Source organism: Siniperca chuatsi, linkage group LG21 (assembly GCF_020085105.1).
Source record: "Siniperca chuatsi isolate FFG_IHB_CAS linkage group LG21, ASM2008510v1, whole genome shotgun sequence".
Taxonomy (NCBI): Eukaryota; Metazoa; Chordata; class Actinopteri; order Centrarchiformes; family Sinipercidae; genus Siniperca; species Siniperca chuatsi.
This window is the reverse complement of record NC_058062.1, coordinates 14,829,345-14,848,403: the sequence shown is the minus strand read 5'-3', so window position 1 is coordinate 14,848,403 and position 19,059 is coordinate 14,829,345. Positions and strand designations below refer to the sequence as shown.

General features: G+C 40.8%; 2 protein-coding genes across 17 annotated transcripts; one reads left to right on the top strand and one right to left on the bottom strand.

The window, feature by feature from the left end:
* Positions 1-1,639: 1,639 nt before the first annotated feature.
* rln3a (relaxin 3a) lies at positions 1,640-6,610 on the bottom strand. 5 transcript variants are annotated; one of them, XM_044180395.1, is made up of 3 exons: positions 6,593-6,610; positions 3,196-3,345; positions 1,640-2,473 (listed from the first exon to the last, which is right to left on the bottom strand). In XM_044180395.1, the coding sequence occupies exons 2-3, from the start codon at positions 3,341-3,343 to the stop codon at positions 2,190-2,192; spliced, it is 432 nt and encodes a 143-aa protein (XP_044036330.1). In that variant the 5' UTR covers positions 3,344-3,345; positions 6,593-6,610; the 3' UTR covers positions 1,640-2,189. The 5 variants fall into 5 exon arrangements, with proteins under 5 accessions (XP_044036330.1, XP_044036329.1, XP_044036333.1 ...); XM_044180394.1 differs by having other exon boundaries at positions 1,640-2,476; positions 6,593-6,608; XM_044180398.1 differs by lacking the exon at positions 6,593-6,610 and adding an exon at positions 5,801-6,572 and having other exon boundaries at positions 1,640-2,476.
* On the top strand, positions 5,267-18,583 carry rfx1a (regulatory factor X, 1a (influences HLA class II expression)). 12 transcript variants are annotated; one of them, XM_044180372.1, is made up of 19 exons: positions 5,267-5,449; positions 7,193-7,573; positions 8,120-8,226; positions 8,309-8,407; positions 8,653-8,937; positions 9,162-9,259; positions 9,373-9,796; positions 10,499-10,680; positions 11,488-11,607; positions 11,846-11,976; positions 12,201-12,319; positions 12,657-12,763; positions 12,900-13,051; positions 13,642-13,739; positions 14,349-14,498; positions 15,197-15,405; positions 15,900-16,053; positions 16,171-16,216; positions 16,311-18,583. In XM_044180372.1, the coding sequence occupies exons 2-19, from the start codon at positions 7,213-7,215 to the stop codon at positions 16,469-16,471; spliced, it is 3,003 nt and encodes a 1,000-aa protein (XP_044036307.1). In that variant the 5' UTR covers positions 5,267-5,449; positions 7,193-7,212; the 3' UTR covers positions 16,472-18,583. The 12 variants fall into 12 exon arrangements, with proteins under 12 accessions (XP_044036307.1, XP_044036309.1, XP_044036315.1 ...); XM_044180374.1 differs by having other exon boundaries at positions 5,268-5,449; positions 8,312-8,407; XM_044180380.1 differs by having other exon boundaries at positions 5,268-5,449; positions 8,117-8,226; positions 8,312-8,407; positions 9,373-9,745.
* The last annotated feature ends 476 nt before the right edge of the window (positions 18,584-19,059 follow it).

Sequence of the window (19,059 nt, the reverse complement as noted above, 5' to 3'; positions counted from 1 at the left end):
ACATTTATGTATAAAGACTTCCCCAGTAACAGCACTGAGAACAATGTCCAAGTTCCTGTTTTCAACAAAAACACCGAAATTGACTGTCTTCACTGTAAAGAGTAACAATTCAGTCTCCTTGGACTGTAGTCAGCTCTGCAGGATATCACTCCAGAAAGACTTTAACAAAATTTTATTAGTTAGTTATTCACATCAAAATTAAATCTCAATCTCAAGAATTCGTTCATTGTGTAAATCTCATTTAAAATGTTTAAGTTTACTTCCTTCACCTTAGGAGGAAGTGGAAATAAAATATATATATTTTCTTAAGACCTTTGAATGTCTTCTTTAACCAGTGATATCAGGGAGATTGGTGGGGCTTTTATCATCCTATTATAGTTCAGTACAGAGTTGGAATTTCTCACAGAACTCCTCAAACTGTAACAAATTTCCATTATTGTCCATAAAATGAGCAACAGCCCAAATCCCTTTGGATCTCCATTCCTCATGTACACAGATTTTCTACCAAGCAATATGTATCTGTTGTTCCACACTGGTGTGTTATGTGGTGTAAAGTTATGTTTGTATATTAATTTCCAATAGAGAAGGACTTGCTGATGGAAAGCAGAAAGTTTAACCAGTAATGAGCTACAGTTAAAATCATAATGTAGTAAAAAGTCTGATCCACAAATTTTTCACATTGGGAACAATAAACTAAAGAGAGTGTCCATTCTTAATAAAAGATTTTAGCCATTTCAATTTCAAGACACCATTCATGACATCAAAATAAATCGCATTCACACCCCCATCTTCATAGTTTTTACCCATATCATTCTTCTGTATGCACTGACATTTGCTTCTCCATATGAATTTAAAATTGACATTATTTATTATTTAATCATTCTCACTGATATGGGTAAGGAGAAGGCCGGGTAAATGAGTCTATGCTAAAGGAATTAAGTAAGGAAGCATTGAGGCACGTTTCCTTAGCAAATAGAGAATTCGACCAGCTCTTATCATGGTTGCCATTATGCTGCCACTTAGATACTTCCGGGTACAGTGGACGTATAAAGAGAATCGAGATTCATTCCGGCTGACCAATCTGTTCTTCACATGCGCGTGCTTATTCCTGCCCGATTTGTACCACACACGTGTGAACCTTTTATTTTTGACGGCAGCCAACTGTACATAAAGTAGTTAAAACTAGCTCCACCTCGACCAGTTGCAACCATAGACTGTATAGTCTAGTTACACTAAAATGCTGCTTACAGACATCAGTATGAACCACTGAACAATCTAATAATGTAATATATAATAATGTCAGTTAAATCAGTTACAGGGGTAATTTTTATGCAGATGCTTTTACTTTTGATATTTTAAGTACATTTGATGTACTTTTACTCACTTTTAAATGCAGGACTTTTACTTGTAATGGAGTATTTCCATGTATTGGTACTTTTACTTAGGCTAAGTAAAGGATGTGAAAATGTCTTCCATCGATGAAAATCTCACTGTCTCAAAGTATATTTTTATTGGAGTATGGGGATCCATCAAATGCAAAATCTGCCAAGATAGGTATAATTTAGGTGAAGTGAGACTATTTTTAAGCCTTGGCAATTGAGGAAAGCCAAGATTTCAACTTAAAAAGGCAATGATATAGTTCTTTTAATACATTTTTATTATGGGTTTGAACCTTTAACCCATTTAGCGCTCTGTGTGAAACAAATGCAAAATACCAACAATGTACTTATAATTATAATAAACAAGATTAGACATTATGACCTTTAAGCAGTTGTTGTCAAATGATCTTAATAAAGCATTTTATTCCCTTGAATTGCAGGCACACAATTCGGCTGGTAATGAAAAAAAAACCCAAACAGTTTATTACAATGTGTATGATAGTGGTTGGGAAGGACAAAACAGCTTTGCAAGATTTAAGGCTGTTCATTACAAAGCCTAGAATAAATTTTTTTTAACAGAAATATAAATAAATATTTTGAATACATGGCAGCCCTTTCCATATACTTCATATATGCTAAAAATAAAACAACAATTCAAACAGTTATAATGGTTTAATTGAAAGACACTGGATATAAAATGACCTAAGAGTCCCGAAAAATGGAAAAAAGTGTGTGTCTATTTGTGTGTCTGTTTGTGTACTTATGTATACAATATATGTGTGTATTCACTCAGATGGCGACGGTCGACTCTCAGCAAAGGGAGCTGATCTCGCTCTTGCTGCAGCCCCACTTGCAGCAGGCGTTGGACAGGCCCACCACCACGTCCCGGCCCTTGCGGTCAGCCTTGCGAAGGGCTTCCAGGATGTCCTCAGTGATGAAAGAACGGGCCGGCCTGCTGAACACTCCCTCCTGGTTGTCTCTGGGTGGGAAGCTTGGATCTCTGTTCCTTTGGAGGAGACTCTCCACCACGGAGTTGTGACTGAAGACCTCTGAGGACTCCTCCTGGCGGGAGCTGAATGGATCCTCTGAAACATCTGCTGCAGTAAAATGGGCAAATGAAGCATCAGAGAATACTCGTGCTTTTCTCTTACAGCCAGAGATTAAATAATAGTTGTCCCTGTCCAGTATCTGTATTGTCATTAAAAGAATTGCTGAAAATGGCATGATGGAGGAAGTGAGTCCCAGGAGTCCCAGTGACATCTCTGGGCAAAATGCCAAATTTACCTGGTTTACTAGTATAAAATTAAGTTCTTTCAGGATCAAAGGCTCAAAACAAATATTACTCACTAATATGTAATATATCTAATGACATTGTAAAAGAGAATTATAGCTCTCTGATTCAGCATAGATTTTCCATACTGTAAAAATTGACAAAGCCAACTATACCAAACAACACATGAACATTCAATAAAAATGTAATCAGTAGTATTATCTGCCAACCTGCACTTACAATTATATATTTTCCTTCTCCCTCCATTGAAGTTATCATTGGCACATGTTTTTTTTTTCACAATTGCACATGATCACAAATGAGAAGAAGAAGGTAAAGACAGAAACTTCATCATGGTCATACAATCAATTCACAGGGAACATTAGAAATTGGGGGAAAAAAGTTGATCTCATACAATGACTGGATATGTTTTAGTCAGTAGATTAAATCATATACATAGTCACCAGATGAAACCTAACAGTGATTGCAGATAAGAGACATCACAAGGTCAGTAATGGTAAAGATGTAGTGCCTTCAGCCTCTCACCTACACTCCTGAGTGACCGTCTCCATCGTGAGCCTCCGCAAGTAAAGATGACTGCCCGGATGAACTCACGGCCACATAGCTTCACCCCATACGTTGGGTTGTCCATGGGCTGAACCCCAGCCACCAGCAGACATACAGCCAGAACCATAGCTTTCCACATAGTACCCAAGGAAATAATGCAAAACAGAGGTGGTTTAAATGACAGGAGATTCTTTGCTTTGAGCGGCACTTAGCTTTCTGTCTCCCTGTTTGCAAGAGCTATGACTTTCTAGGTGACCCAGGCGTGGTTTATAAAGGGATTTGGAGCCCTGCATGGGAAACATGCATACTGCGCATGCAGGCCTTCTCTGAGAGAAGAACAGATTCGAAAGAGAGATACAGTCAAAGACCTTTATGGAGACAAAAAGCGGACCAAAGGTGGCATAATTAACGAATATGTCAGTCCTCGTTGATCTAATTCTGTTTCAGCATGAGAAGCACTTTTGTCACTAAGGTCATTAATGTCCCTCAATATTATATTATGACTTCATCAGACCCCACTTACATTTAATATGTAACACATTCCGTAATCATGGGTCATGTAGTGAGTGTGAATATGAGGAGCATATTGACATTAATAATGTCAACCAAAGACAATTTGTATGAGACTATGTGACATAATAAAGTTTTATAGCATACTGGCCAATTACAACTCTGTCTCCATCTATATGTTTCCCACAGGGCACGGCAATTTCCTTTGTTATATTGTGGCACTATAAATTGCTAAATCACCAGTTATCATGGTCTCTTGTCCCCGTTGTATAAGATGCATGGATATTCTACGAGCTAAATAAATTAGTCAAACAAATCAAAGCAAAAAAAATTCTTTTTAAAAAAAATATAAATGATAGAAACATATGGTGACACTTTCAGGCCTAATTAAGCATGTTGGCATGAATTCCCCTGATAAGATTTTACACTCGATGACACCACTACAGGGATATATTTAGGCCATTGTGACTTATATCACAATTATTTACATCAGTTTTGCCATTTTTAATCCAGACAAGACCCTGTATAACTTCCGCATGTATCATTTTCCCTTTCTCTTGAAAATTGCTTATTCTGTCATCTCTTTGCCAAAAGGTGAACTGGGAGGACTGAGACAGAACCAGTGACATTTTCAAAGTCAGATAACATAGAAGTCTTATTGTGAGTCAGACAAAAATAAAACACATTTTTATCTGGGTATTCACATAGTCATAGGTCGCTCGTTTAGGAATTTACAATGGGGATTGTGAATTTTAATTAATGTGATGATAACAAGCAAACAAAATGGCATTTAGGAGGGTGTCCACCCTGACATTCATTAACACAGTGTCAGAGAAATGACCTGCGGAGGTCATGGGAGCAATATGAAAATGGCCCATATTTCATGGCCCAACACTGTAGATAATACTTTGGTGCTACATACTGTATAATTTGTTTTAAGGGGTAATTTTAAAATAATTTACAAATTACTTTTGTGTTTCAGTACACAGCAGGTGTTGTCATTTATATGTTCTGTTGTATGACTGCTGCATAAAACTATAACAAGTGACTTTGGGTAAGAAAATCGCCAACTGGCTATCAAGGTCTAGCAGTAGCTGGTAACTTGGCTGTTCACACTATTTATTGCACAGAAATACATGTAATCAGAAGTATTGTGTTTTATCCTATGTTATACAAAAGTGTTGACAGACAAGTGTCAGAAATAAGAGAAAATTGGCTTCTTTACTACTACTTCTTTACTAATACTGGAGCTAGAATACCTTTCTTAAATGAGATGACGTGTGAGTGTCCAACATGGCCACATGTTTAAAATTTTAGATAGAGTTACTATGACACTATCAAATCACTAACTGCAGAATTTTGACAAGCACTAAGAAGAACCTATTACTTTCACTTGCATAGCATCCGTCTTATTTGTAAAAATGTAATGTCTATGATAGACATGGGTGATCCACAAATGGGCGTGGATGGCTTTGTAGTAAAAATGTGCTGTTCCTGTGACTTTAAGATAATTTGGCAGTACTCAGCCAATCATAGCATAGAAGGGGGAGGGAAGGGAGCGGGTGGGTAGCAACAGTTGCCCTGGTGAGGACGAAGCGCCATAGCCACGGTAGCCCTGGCGACAAGAGCCCAGCAACGAGAATCAACAACAACAACAACTGAATCCGCCATAAAAATAAAAGAAGACATTTTACCGGTGGGAAATACACACGTGGAACCAGAGGTGAAGCTCTTTACATATAGGAAATATTTTATGTCCAATTATGCTTCAACTGAATTGTGCTATTGCTTTTTCCCCTTGTTGTTTCAGTAGCCATAACAGGCAACTGCCTTCCAGTGTTAGCTGTGGTTAGCCTGCAAGCTAACCGTCGTACTGATAATCAGTCGAGTCCGTTTCTTGAATGGGGTAGTTAGTTTGTGCCCGCTACTCATTCCAGTGACACTGAATTGTGCCTGCCATGACGACGCAGCCACAGATGCATACTCAAGCAGGCCGTTGTTATGGCGATGTCAAATGCAAAAGGTACAAAATGGCGGTTGTTGTAGAGACCAGTTAGCTTGCTGCCCGTGTTACCTTGCTAGATAGCTAGCATCAATGCTGTCACGACAGGCGTGTGCTCGCTGCTGCTCACCAGTAACGGTCATTCGTCATTACAACGATAATTAACGTACATTCTGTGGCGGTTTAAGACATTATGTTTTTTTTCAGCAGCCGGCTCAGCGTAAATCGAAGTTCCTGAGTACATAACGCGTATTACCCATAAGGGAGAACACATTAGGGTAGTCAAATTAAAAGTGTAACTACTTATACAGTTTTTGGGTTACTGATGAGGCAGGTGCAGAGTTGTAACAATCACAGGCGACTGAAATATCGTTCTGTCGATAACGGAAAGTTGTGTAAGCTGGGGCAGGTGGCGGACATTTGACATCTAATGGGCGTGGCGAAGAAGGGCGTTTTGCAGGTGCTTTGCTGGTCCGAGTTCAGTTTAACGTGTTTGTTCACTGATTTTCTTTATGAGCAACTTAATAGATTTGTAATAAGGTTTCTTGTTGCCAATTGACCATTAACGGAAGGATTAAGAACCCTCATTTGGTTTTGAAAACACAGATGTAGCATAGGTATAAACCCTTCCCTCTGTCCTGTCTTTTTGAAGTCAGTTAAACAAAGATGAACAAAGGCACGAAGTTTCTAAGTTAGTGTCTAGCATATTGTATTAAAAATGTCACACATTAAGGACAAGGTGTACGTGTAACATAAAGCATAACAACATACTGCATAGCAATAATAATGCAATGTGGTAAGGGATTTTCCGAACTTGTGCTACAGGCATAAATGTAAATGTGAAAGGATGTGTGATCACATTACAGGTAATCGAAATGCTCGTTTCCGTCAATGTTCCTCCTCCACATCTCCACATTAGCTGCACCACCAACAGGTCAGCCACAGTAGTACTTTCCTCTTACTCATTCATTTGCATCTAGGCAACAAATGAGAATGTAGAAATATTCCTAATGTTTCCAGGATATGAACTGTTGACCACAGATTAAAGTTCTTGGGGGAGGGGCGGTAGTGATCAGATCAGTATCCTGAGCATCAAATCTCACACCACCCGTCTCAATAACAGTTTTTTTCCACAGGCAGGCAGGCTGCTGAATAGCTGACGCTTCCAAATGCACTTTTGTAAATAGTATGTGTGCAGTGTTACATGTGAGTGCACTGGGTATATGGTTATGTGAGTTGTAAGTTATTACTATTATGTAGGCTGGGAGGGTTGTTGTGGGCTTTAAATGTTATTGTATTGATGGTCTGTATTTATTTATGTACACAAAGGATGAGAGAGCCAGAGCACAAGCATTTCACTGTACTTGTACATGTGACAATAAACTTGAACTTGGGTTGACCATTTCAGAGCATCCCTAATATTTACTAGAAATGCGTAACTAGTCACTTGTTTCTATTTCTTAGGGTGATTCCGAGCTCTTGTAATGGCCACCACAGGCTACGTAGGTGAGATCCAGCCGGCAGCCCAACCCCAGGGGGCTGGTGTTACCGTCACACCGGGGCAACCTGACGCCAGCTCCACCCCTCCAACTGCCACTCAGTATCTGGCTGAGATTCAGACTACTGTGGTCACTCCCACTGTTGTCACACCCACAGGACAAACTACTCCTACTGATCAAGCCACTTCCATCACCGCTCAGAAGCCTGCAGCTGGTGGTCAAACCCAGTCCACAGCACAGGCCCAGCCAGCTCAGACACAGTATGTGACTGCAGAGATCCAGGGCTCCCCCACACAGTCTGGAAATGCTCAAAGCACTCCTCAGTACATTGTTGTCACAGTCACAGGTAAGGGCTGAACATCACATACCATTATATCTCTTTGGCACTAATGAAGATCAGGCCGGTTTAGGGCTTTCGCAGTTATACATGCACAGAAGCAGTGCTTTAATCAATCCATATTTTAGTGGTTACTCCTCATACAATTTGAGTTGCTTAAAGGCTTGTGTCTTATTAAGGGGATTTTTTAAAAATGTCTTTCATTTTTCAAAAACGTTTTTTATACAAACCTATTTATTTTAAAGTCAGATCTGTCTTTATCAAATTTAGTAACACTGCATGTTCTTAAGGACAGTCAGTTAAGATGCTTGAAAGTTTTATGGATTGTAATTGTGTAGAACTAAGATATACTTTCACATGTTCAAATCAACACTTTTAGTTAGTTGCCTCGCTACACAATTCCTTGTTTAGTAACTGTCATAAGTTTGAGACTTTGCCTGAATGGTGGAATGGATGAGTGGTTCACTTACAAAATGACAGCATATCAACAACGTCGTGAAAATAATGTCACCAACTTGTGAATGTATTTACATTCCTGTCTTTGTCCTTCAGAAGGCTCCCTTCACTCAAGTGACAGTGTGTCAGACTCTAGCCCTCCTCCAGCTGTGGTGCAGACAGGAGTTCCCACGCAGGTTGTTCAGCAAGTACAGGCGGCTCAACAGGTAAAATATGCACGCACACACAAACACAACATGAAATTAATGTTTCCTTGACTCTTAAAACTATATATTGTATTTATCTCAGCAGAGGTCTGTGGTGCAGGCCACTTCTCAGATAGCCAAGACTGAGCCAGGCACCCAGCTCAGTGTCACCAGTCTACAGCCTGTTCATATCAGCCCGGAGGTAAGTCAGACACACACAGTAACACAGTTCCATCATTCGTGGTCAAATATGATGTTTGACAATCACTTGTACCATCACTGACCAACACACATTAGTGGAATACAAACAAACACACAGGTCATCACAGCTTCCATCACAAAAGTGAGCACATGTAACATCCAAAACTTTACAACTTCCTCACATTTTGACTTAGTATTAATCAACTAATCACATATGTGGTTGAACCTGCGTCTGTCGGCTTCCAGCTCCTCCCTAGCACCGAGGTGACAGCGTTAGTCAGGGATAAGAATCTAGAACAATGGCAGCTGCATCATGAGATAGGACAGCCAGATTGCCTGGCCTGGGCATCAGCAGACCACATACGAGAATGCTGCGGCAAGCCCCTCTACCTCCCCTTGGACCTCCTTCAGTATTACCAATCATTGTACTTGCTCTCTGTACATGCGGAGAAAGAGATAGGAGCCCACCCTGCAGTCACAAGCTCAGGCCCTGATCAGCCACCACTGCAGGCTACAACTGCCACTTTCCAAGTAGGTCAGGGACACAAGGGAGATTGCTGCTATAGAGGGAAGGAAACAGAGAATCTGTCTGTAGCTAAGAAATGTATATAAGTTATAATTGCAAAACAAACTATACATGAAATATGAAATATTCATATGTATGAATTCTCAGGCGATGATACAGTTGATATGGTCTAACTAGGCGGGCAAAGATGTATTGGATTTTTGTGTTTGTGTGTGTGCCCACTCCTTAGGTCCAGCAGCAGCTTACACCAGTGCCAGTGCAACATGTGTACACCAATCAAGTGCAGTATGTGGAAGGAGGAGACACCAACTACACCACCAGCACCATGTTAGAATAAAACAGTGTCCATCATCTAACACATGTCCAGACAGAACTTTTTCCTTTTTACAGTTTCATTTCTCCAACAGTTTTTAACATGTCTTTTCATGTCTTTTATCCAGTCGTTCCAGCACCTTCCCTTACACTGACACACCCCTGTACACCCAGACAACAGCTACCCAGTATTATGAAGGTCAGCCAACCTCAGGCTCACAGGCCTCCACCCCTGGTACGCCTCTAGCCGTCTCTGTGACTGCTGGCACAACAGGGGGTGTGTCCATGTTTGTGGCCCAGCCCACCAGTGCAGCAGGGGGAGGGGCCACCGTGGTGACCACAGGTGGCACCACCAATGGGGCAGGGGAAGGGGCAGGCACCAACGGTGGCGCAGCAGGCAGCTATGTGATCCAGGGGGGTTACATGCTGGGCAGCAGCAGCGGAGGGGCAGCTGGCAACAGTCAGAACTACTCACACACCGCCCGCGCCTCCCCAGCCACTGTGAGTATTACAGAGGGCGAGGAGAGTAGCGTGCCGTCGGCAGACAAGAAGGTATGCAGAGGCGCCAAGCGCAGGAATTTCTTCTCGTTTTCTTCTCATCCACACAACCCTTTGGTGGCGCAGATTGATGACGTCATAGTTTTGTCCAGTGGAAAGCACAATTAAAAATGTGAAGATTCGTATTAGGACTAGAAAATGTTAGCTACAGGTGATATAATACTTTGATTATTGATTACAATAAAACATGTTGTGGCATGTAGTATTTTTAACTGTGATTTCTTCTTCAAAGAAAACAAAACCGTGACCTCATCATTTTCATATCATTACAGTGCATGTGACGAGGGGCATTTTTAATTTGCCTGAAATGCCCCAACACTATATTGTTCATCCCAAATTCATCATATTGAACCCCATATGATAATGGTAACCAACCAATGTTTGGCAAACATCCCATCAGTATTCCAGATCATTAATTCATTGCATACCAATGTTGTATGCCACGGCACGCAAACAAACGTATTTGTGTTTTCATTCCCAAATGATCGACAAAATGTGAATGGATTTGTTTGCGTTTGTATAATTTATTGATTAGAAAGACGTGCGCATGTAATGTATATTGAGCTGAAAAATGTGATTGCAAATAAGTGTGCGTATTTTTGTGTGCATATATGTTGATGTGTGTTTTCCTTTTTGTATCTATTGGCTTTGCTAACTGCACCAGCTATTTTCTTTTTTTCATTGCCTGCGTGTCAGGTACAGTGGTTGCTGGACAACTATGAGACAGCTGAAGGAGTGAGTCTGCCACGTTCCACCCTCTACTGCCACTATCTGCTGCACTGCCAGGAGCAGAAACTAGAGCCTGTTAATGCTGCTTCTTTCGGGAAACTCATTAGATCTGTGTTCATGGGGCTACGCACACGACGCCTGGGTACACGGTAAGACGGGTCATCAGACACCCAAAAGTCGGGTATAGAAGACATGATAGACCATATACACACATAGGGGTGGACATACATACAACCCATTTATACCCCTTTCATACACAGCTTCCCTGTATGACATGACTGGGTTGTATATATTGACACCCTTACTAATGTGCTGATTTTTAAATGTATTTTTAAATGCTAGATATCTACATGACATCTCAGAGAGAGCAGGCAAAGAGAGACAGAGAGAAGTGCAGAGACTTTTCCTCATCTCTCACTTCCACAGCGATGCACCTCAGCAGCACAGACATCCTCTTTATGCGCAATTTATGATCTGCATGCATATAGATCTCAATTTGTGGACACCCATGCAAAGTTTCTACAGGAGACCAATGGAGATTTTTCTAGGAAAATCTATAAAGCTCCTTGGAGCATTACAAAATGTTTGCCCACTGTAGGAAGAAGTGTGGGTAGAGATAAAGACAGACAGCATGTGAGTGGGTGAGTGAGTTTGACAAAGGAGAGGAGGGTGAGCAGTGAGATTGACTTTTTAGAAATGTTTGGTAATAGGGGTTTAGTTAAACAATACATGTATGTTTATCGTATTTTATGAAATTAAAGATATATATTTTTAAATCAGTCTGTATTGAGAATATGTATATAGGTTTGGGGGAGTTACCATAGGTTTATATAGACAACATAAACCCTCTCATATCACATCCTCTTGTTTTCTCCTCTGTAGATTTACTATGGGAGACAGATTCGCCAACGCAGGTCCAATTTTATGTAAAAGCATATTTTATCTGTTCCTGACAGGGGTAATTCTAAATACCACTACTACGGGCTGAGGATCAAGGCAGGCTCTTCTCTTCTCCGTCTGATGGAAGACCAGCAACATCTGGCCATGAGGCAGCAGCCCTTCTCACAGAAACAGAGGTATACACTCACACATCTATTGTCTATCATTACACCACTGTAACCATTTCTCTTGAATCTCTGAATCTATTTCCTTTATACAGTTATATCATTGACTCTCACACTATATATGTTATTTTTATCTGCTATATGACAAGACAGAATTGCCATTTCGTTACACTTTATTATTCATCATTTTTGTGTAGACCTGAATGTTTCATCTATGTTTTCTTGTGTACTTTATCCCTGTTCCTATCAGGCTGAAGCCTGTGCATAAAGTAGAGGGAATGACCAATGGCACAGCATCAGGAGCAGGCCAGCAGCAACAGCAGCAGGGGTCAGGGCAGGTGGACATCAGCACCCAGGTTCAGCAGTACCAGCAGTTCCTAGGTGAGTTCAGTGACAGTGAACAAATGCCTACAGGTATGAAAGTGACGATTAAGGATTTGCCTTAAAGAAGATTTATGAGTCTGATGATATGATGGTATTATTGTGAAAATACAACATACATACAGCATATAATATGATATTATTTACAAGTTAATACGGACTACCCTCTGCATTTAATATGATTTCCCCTTGAGTATCCAGCGTTCTTGTGTCCTGTGTTCCAGATGCATCCAGAGCTCTCCCAGAGTTCCCAGACATCGACCTCCAGGGAAAGTCTCTGCCAGAGGGCATTGAGCTGGAGCACATAAAGAGCTTTCAGCTGCTGTACAGAGAACACTGTGAGGTAACCGAATGAAAGGACATTGGTTAGCTGGCGGGCACCCATTAAGTATTGATGAGGTTACCTTTTCTATCTAGTTGTCAGTGTACTATGTAGTGTACTAGGACAATGCTAACTGAAAGTTTACTGGAACGTACTGGAAAGTCATGTTGTTAGAAAACAGAGGGAGAAGATGGCTTTAAAAGTACTCAGCGAACATTAAAAGTAAGGTCCATTAATAATGAATGTCCTCATTTTCTTTACTTTGTGTCAGTCCAATTGCTCTTCTGATGATCTGTATCTGCTCAGTCATTTATAATCAGTCATTGATGTATAAGATGTACTCTATGTGTTCTGTCAGGCCATACTAGATGTGATGGTCAACCTGCAGTTTACCCTGGTGGAAACTCTGTGGAAGACCTTCTGGAGGTTCAGCCAGAGTCAGGCTGGAGATGCCACGTTGGCTGTGTGAGTGGTCAAGGCTTATATATAAACATTCAAAATTCTGTTTTTGTACTAAACATGGTAAGAAGATTCTCTTGTTGCAGAAGCAGTGCAATATTATACAAAATGCAGGTAATTAAAACTGTATGTGTGTTGGCAGTCATGATGAGTCAGAGAAGCGTCTCCCTAAGTCCTGCCTGGTGTTGCTGTGCAAGTATGAGCCAGTGCTGCGCTGGAGTCGTGACTGTGACAACAGCCTGTACCAGGGCCTGGTGGAGATCCTCATCCCTGATGTACTCAGGCCCATCCCCAGTAAGGCTCTACAAGAAGAATGCTTATGTAGTAAAACAGAGAGTAATACGCACACAACAAAATATATAACAATGTTTTTACCTCAAAAGTGACCCCACAGAAAAAAATTAAATAAATAATTAAAAATAATTTTTCATATCTGACTTTTTTAGATTTAGATTTGTCCATTTACTTTACTTTATTTACTTTATTAATTCATATTTGTCCATACCTACAGTATATGCCTATACAGATACTTCTCTTCTGTGGAAACCGACTTACTGGAATTTAGACTTTTTTCTGTTTCACTTTCAATTTTAGTCAGATATTTAATTTAATTTATTTGAACACTGCACACTCCTTTTATCCTGCTGCACTGCTGCCACAGAAATATTTTCCATGTCCTTGGTCTTTGTCTTCCATGTAAATTGGAATCATATTTGAAATTTGGTAATGCAGATACAAGAAATCTGTTTCTCCAGCAGAAACTTAGCTATGTTAACCAGGTGTTTGATAATCCTTTATCCTGATACAGGGGAGAAGAAAATGAAAACTTACTCTGAAGTGACCAGTATTAAATTCTCTTATCCCTTGTTTCTTGCCAACCCCAGGTGCCTTAACTCAAGCCATCCGCAACTTTGCCAAGAGCCTGGAGAGCTGGCTGACCAATGCCATGATGAACATCCCTGAAGAAATGGTCCGCATCAAGGTACAGTCCACTTGTATTAGCTTGCAGTTGGTGGAACAACATGTTTCTGACGCATGGAACAAGATGCTTTTTAGGCCTGCAGGATTAGCCATTACAAAACTATACTTTTGTTGAGACTGATTGCAAGCTTAGAAATTATTAGGTGTAATACTTTGAACTTAAATACAGTCCTATTATTTGCCAACTGTGTGGTGCAGCTTTTGTGAAAATAAATGCAGCAACATTTCCAGGTCAATCATTATGAGTAGAAAATAGCCTATTCTGAACAATTATTTCTTATGGAAACAGCCTCATGAAGTGTTTTCACAGTGTAAATGGACTACTTCACCAGAATTATCGATCCTGACAATGTTATGTGCTTAAGTGAAATACAAGGTCGTGTTGATAAATACAGCCCTGCAACACTTGACCAATGACATGCCTCTCTCACATGCCCCTTCTACTCATTTAGGCCCAGGCCAGAGCTGAACATACAATACATTGCTCACCCTAAGTAGCCCAAAAACTGTTACATTATGGTTATTTGTAGAGATATTTGTATGTATGTGTTCCTTTATGTAAAACATATTTTTGATGTCCTTTCATCCTTTTCTCCTTGTGCTCTCTCAGGTAACGTCAGCCAATGCATTTGCCCAGACACTGCGTCGCTACACCAGTCTGAACCACCTCGCCCAGGCAGCCCGTGCTGTCCTCCAGAACACGGCACAGATCAACCAGATGCTCTCCGACCTCAACCGCGTCGACTTTGCTAATGTTCAGGTTGGTTTGGTCTCTGAACGGTGTGCATTCATGGCAACCCCTATAAGTTTGTGTTTGGATCTTGCATTGGTTTTGGTGTTGTGCATATGCAACTATTTCTACTGTAGCATGTGTGTTTTCCTTTATTTTTTTTTTCTGATTATTTATTTGACTTTTTTACCTTTATTGAATAGTGACAGGTAGAGGTAGACAGGAAATGGGGAGAGAGAGAGAGAGAGAGGGGGTATGACATGCAACAAAGGTTGTCATCCGGAACCAAACTGGCGACGGTTGCAGCCACGTGACCATGTGGCATGCGCTGTAACCATTCGGCTATCAAGGAGCTCTCTGAAGTGTGTGGTTTTAATGAGGTTTCATGTGTTAGTTATTCAGTAACTCTAGCAATCATGTCTTTTCTGCAACTTTCCTACCCAGGAAATGTAAACCAAGCCTCTTGCTTTTTCTCAGAAACTCAAGTAGATGCACATGGTTAGATACAGAACACAGCACCTGGTAGTGATTTTGTGTCTTGCTTAAAGACCATAGAGGCATAGGCAGAGAATGTATTTCTTTACAAAAAGATTCTAACCTAAGTCTTCTGTTTGAAGGATAGTCTGCCTAAACATCATGTCACCCCGCTGCCCCCTACTGGTACAACTAATGCCAGTCGTGGCTGCCTCTCACTGACACATTGCCCTCATCCTGTCCACCTTTTGCAGGAGCAGGCTTCATGGGTGTGCCGGTGTGAAGACCGTGTTGTCCAGCGGTTAGAGCAGGACTTCAAGCTGACCCTCCAGCAGCAGAACTCCCTGGAGCAGTGGGCTGCCTGGCTGGATGGTGTGGTTTCCCAGGTTCTAAAGCCCTACCAGCAAAGCCCTGCATTCCCTAAGGCCGCCAAGCTCTTTCTGCTCAAGTGGTCCTTTTACAGGTATGATGGGAAACATTTGGACATTTCCATTTCCATTCTACTTAGTTGTCTTTGTTGATGCTGTGAGTTTTAGCTACAAGCTTTTGTTACACAGTAAATTCTGAATTAAATGCTGTCAGATTAACATAAAGGCTGCAGAAGCACAAGGTAAAACATGCACAGAAAGACAGAGAGAGGAATGCAGGTCTTGTACCGCCTTCGAAGATCACTGTAATAAATGTAATATCTCAATCTTCATCTCTAATGCACAAAGAATAAACTCCGTGAAAGAGCCAGTTTTAAGTTGTTGAGGAGATGTCAGATCAGTCTATAAAAAGTATTTTCCCCTCACAGTGCCACCGGGGCAAAAGAGGTAAAAAAACATTGTACAGCCACAGTAATAATAATGCTTTGAACTGCACTGAGAAATACTTCCTGTATGTGGTTAGAGAAGAAGTTACAGAATATACTGTATGTGTAACAATAGCTTAATTCCCACCATCTCTGCTCTCCAGTTCCATGGTGATCCGGGACCTGACCCTGAGGAGTGCAGCCAGTTTTGGTTCCTTTCACCTGATCCGCCTGCTGTACGATGAGTACATGTACTACCTGATAGAGCACAGAGTGGCCCAGGCTAAAGGAGAGACCCCCATTGCTGTCATGGGAGAGGTAGCAACACACACACACACACACACACACACACACACACACACACACACACACATACATCAACTATATAATGTAAGCCATATTTACAGTACTAACACATTCCCCTCTTGCCATTAGTTTGCCAGTTTAGGCCGGGGTCTAAGCCAGCTGGATCCTGACAAAGGTAATTACACTGTGTTTCGACCGTATCTCAGACTAACTACAGTCATGTTTCAAGCATTGTTTGTCACTAACTCATTTACCCATGTCTATCCCAGAAGAGGAAGAGGAAGAGGAGGAGGAGAGTGATGACGAAGGTCAGGAGCTGTCCCTTCCCTCAGACGGGGGCGTGCTAGGAGAGGAGTCACTGGAGCCGCCTGCCAAGCTGGCCAGAACCGACCAGAGAGTCCTCTTCACAACCGGATCAGCTGACAACTAATCACAGAGTAACACTACTAGACGTGGGTTGATTATATTGATTATAAACACACAGATATACAAAGAACACTAATTTATACACTCAACACATGTATATAGATCTTGTGTGTGCGCACTCTCGCTGCATACTGTAACTGTCCCACTTGTTTATGCACACACAATCAAAACACACACTCGATCAGTACTGCTGCTGCCTGGATGGCACAACCACCTGTTGGCACCATTGATTCAATACAGTCAATGGTGTTGCAATAGGATGTGGCTTCAAAAACCAGACTTTCTCAATGCAAAGAGAAAGACAGAGCATTTTAACCCTCAGTTTTGTTGATCTGTAAAAATGAACTAAAGCCTGGCATGTTTTTTTCTGTCTCTCATTGCATTGCAACCTGTAGCCTCTCTGTCTCCTTGCTGAGAAACCTTTTCTCACCTTAGATCCTCCTAAAAACTGTCACTGCCGTATCAAAGTGGTCTTGAAAATACTGTGATGTGTGTGTGTGTGTGTGTGTGTGTGTGTGTGTGTGTGTGTGTGTGTGTGTGTGTGTGTGTGTGTGTGTGTGTGTGTGTAAAGGTAACTCCTACAGGAGGAGGGTGCAAAGTGGACCTTCAACAGTAAATGGTTGCTGAAGTTAGTTGTTACTAAATCATTAAATGCTGTGGAAATCTGTGAAGGGAAGAATCATTTGTGAAGGCTGACTGAACATGGTTTTCCATGATGGTGTGTATATATGTGCGTGTGTCTGGTTGTGTGACTGTGAGTCATGCCAAGTGTGGACTGTTTCTTCTGTAGATATTTTCTAAGGCATTCAGGTTTTGATTTGGGAGACATTTGTAGATTTCCTGTTTGATTTTATTCGCCTGTAAAGAAAACGTTCTTGTGTTCTTGGAGTGCCTGTCGCAGCTGCTACACACACTTGTAAAGATAAAGCTATGGCTGTGGAATTGGGGCTCCCGTTAGTTGCTGCAAAAACCCTCTCTTTTATTGAACATCTGGTTCCACGAGAGAGGTACTGTATGTGTCATATTTTTATGTTCAAAGTGCTTCATTCCTGTCCATCTAATACGTTCCTCTGTGGCCTAATTTTCGTTTGATATATCATTTACTTGCCTTAGTTTAATATATTTTTCCTTGTGTGTGCCAAACCTGTTTGCTTTTATCCCAGATCCCATTGTTTTTAAATTATCCTTCTATGTTTTAAGGAGGACTGTGCCTGAGTAAGAACGGTGATATACTTATATTCTACTGTATATTTATCCACTATTTTGAATTTTGTTGTCACTAAGTGAACCTCTTGTGCAGTGTATGGTGCTGTGTTGTCGCACATTGTAAGCAACCTTTGTGTGCATTATTGATTTGTGATTGTACGTTCAGTTATCAATCCTATATCATATCTGATGACTTTTCCACAAACAGGCTTAGGCCCTGCCTCTTTGCACATATTGACTATTGTCTTTAAAACTCCGTCAGAGTTATCTGAAATGTTTTTTCATTTTCTTTGAAGGTGTGTTTTTAGTGGTGGGGTACAGGTGTCAGATTTCGTGCGAACATCTCTTACCACTCTGTGTGGTTCAGAGAATTAGGTGAGAGGTGAGAGATCTTATGGCTCTTTCTGCACAGTCCTCCACCGACATTCATCTCCCTCCACTGTGCTGTCATCTCACTGCGTTTCCACCCTCCTGCCAATGGCTTTGTTTTGCTTCAAACATCCATATTCTTAAACACTGTTTGTCAAGATTAGTTGTTGTAAACATTTTTGGATTTTTAAATACAATGTCTTTAAATAGCTGCAATGTGCATGTTTTCAACAGGCACTGGCAGCCTCAAACCAGCACATCATCCTTTATATGGAGTCTAATGCTACCACAGCTGAGTACATATCACTCCAGTCTTTTAATGATCTACAGCATATAGAATGGCCATTGTAAGAAAAATGTTTAGTCATTTTTATAGTGCGTTGTTTCTTATGTACAAAACAAACTGAGAAAAAAGATGTTCAGTGGCAGTGTTTTATGAATTTGGTCTGCTGTAAGTATGACTGTGCCTTTGGAGGTGGTAGAATGCAATTCAGATGTTTTTAATTTTAAAGATATAAATTAAAGAATTTTTAAAATTGCAGTCCTGTACATTTATTTTCCTCGAAGTTTAGCAAAAGTGTTTAGAACAGTAAGCAGAGTCAGTCACACGTCTCAGTGCATCAGTATTTATAATCTATGTGGTTTACACATAGACAGGATTGCTGTCTGAGATGCAGTCACAATGCAGTCTTATGTTTAGTTTAATAAACAGACTGTGACTTCCCTTACTCAGACACTTGTCAGTTAATACTTCTGCTGCAATGTACAAAGTGACACACTGATAAAGAAACTACAAATACATTCAGAATATTTTCTGAGGTTTGGGTTCAAATGTCTAAGCCACATGCAGATGGCTGGGGGGGGGGGTCTTAATCTTCCAGACCAAATGGGACTCACAGGATCATCCTCACATATTTTTGATTTATCTTAAGTGTAGATTCAGTTATTAGTTTCAAAAGAGATCAACTTTAAAAATATTTTTGTCAATAACTGGGTTTAATCTTTACAGTACGGTCT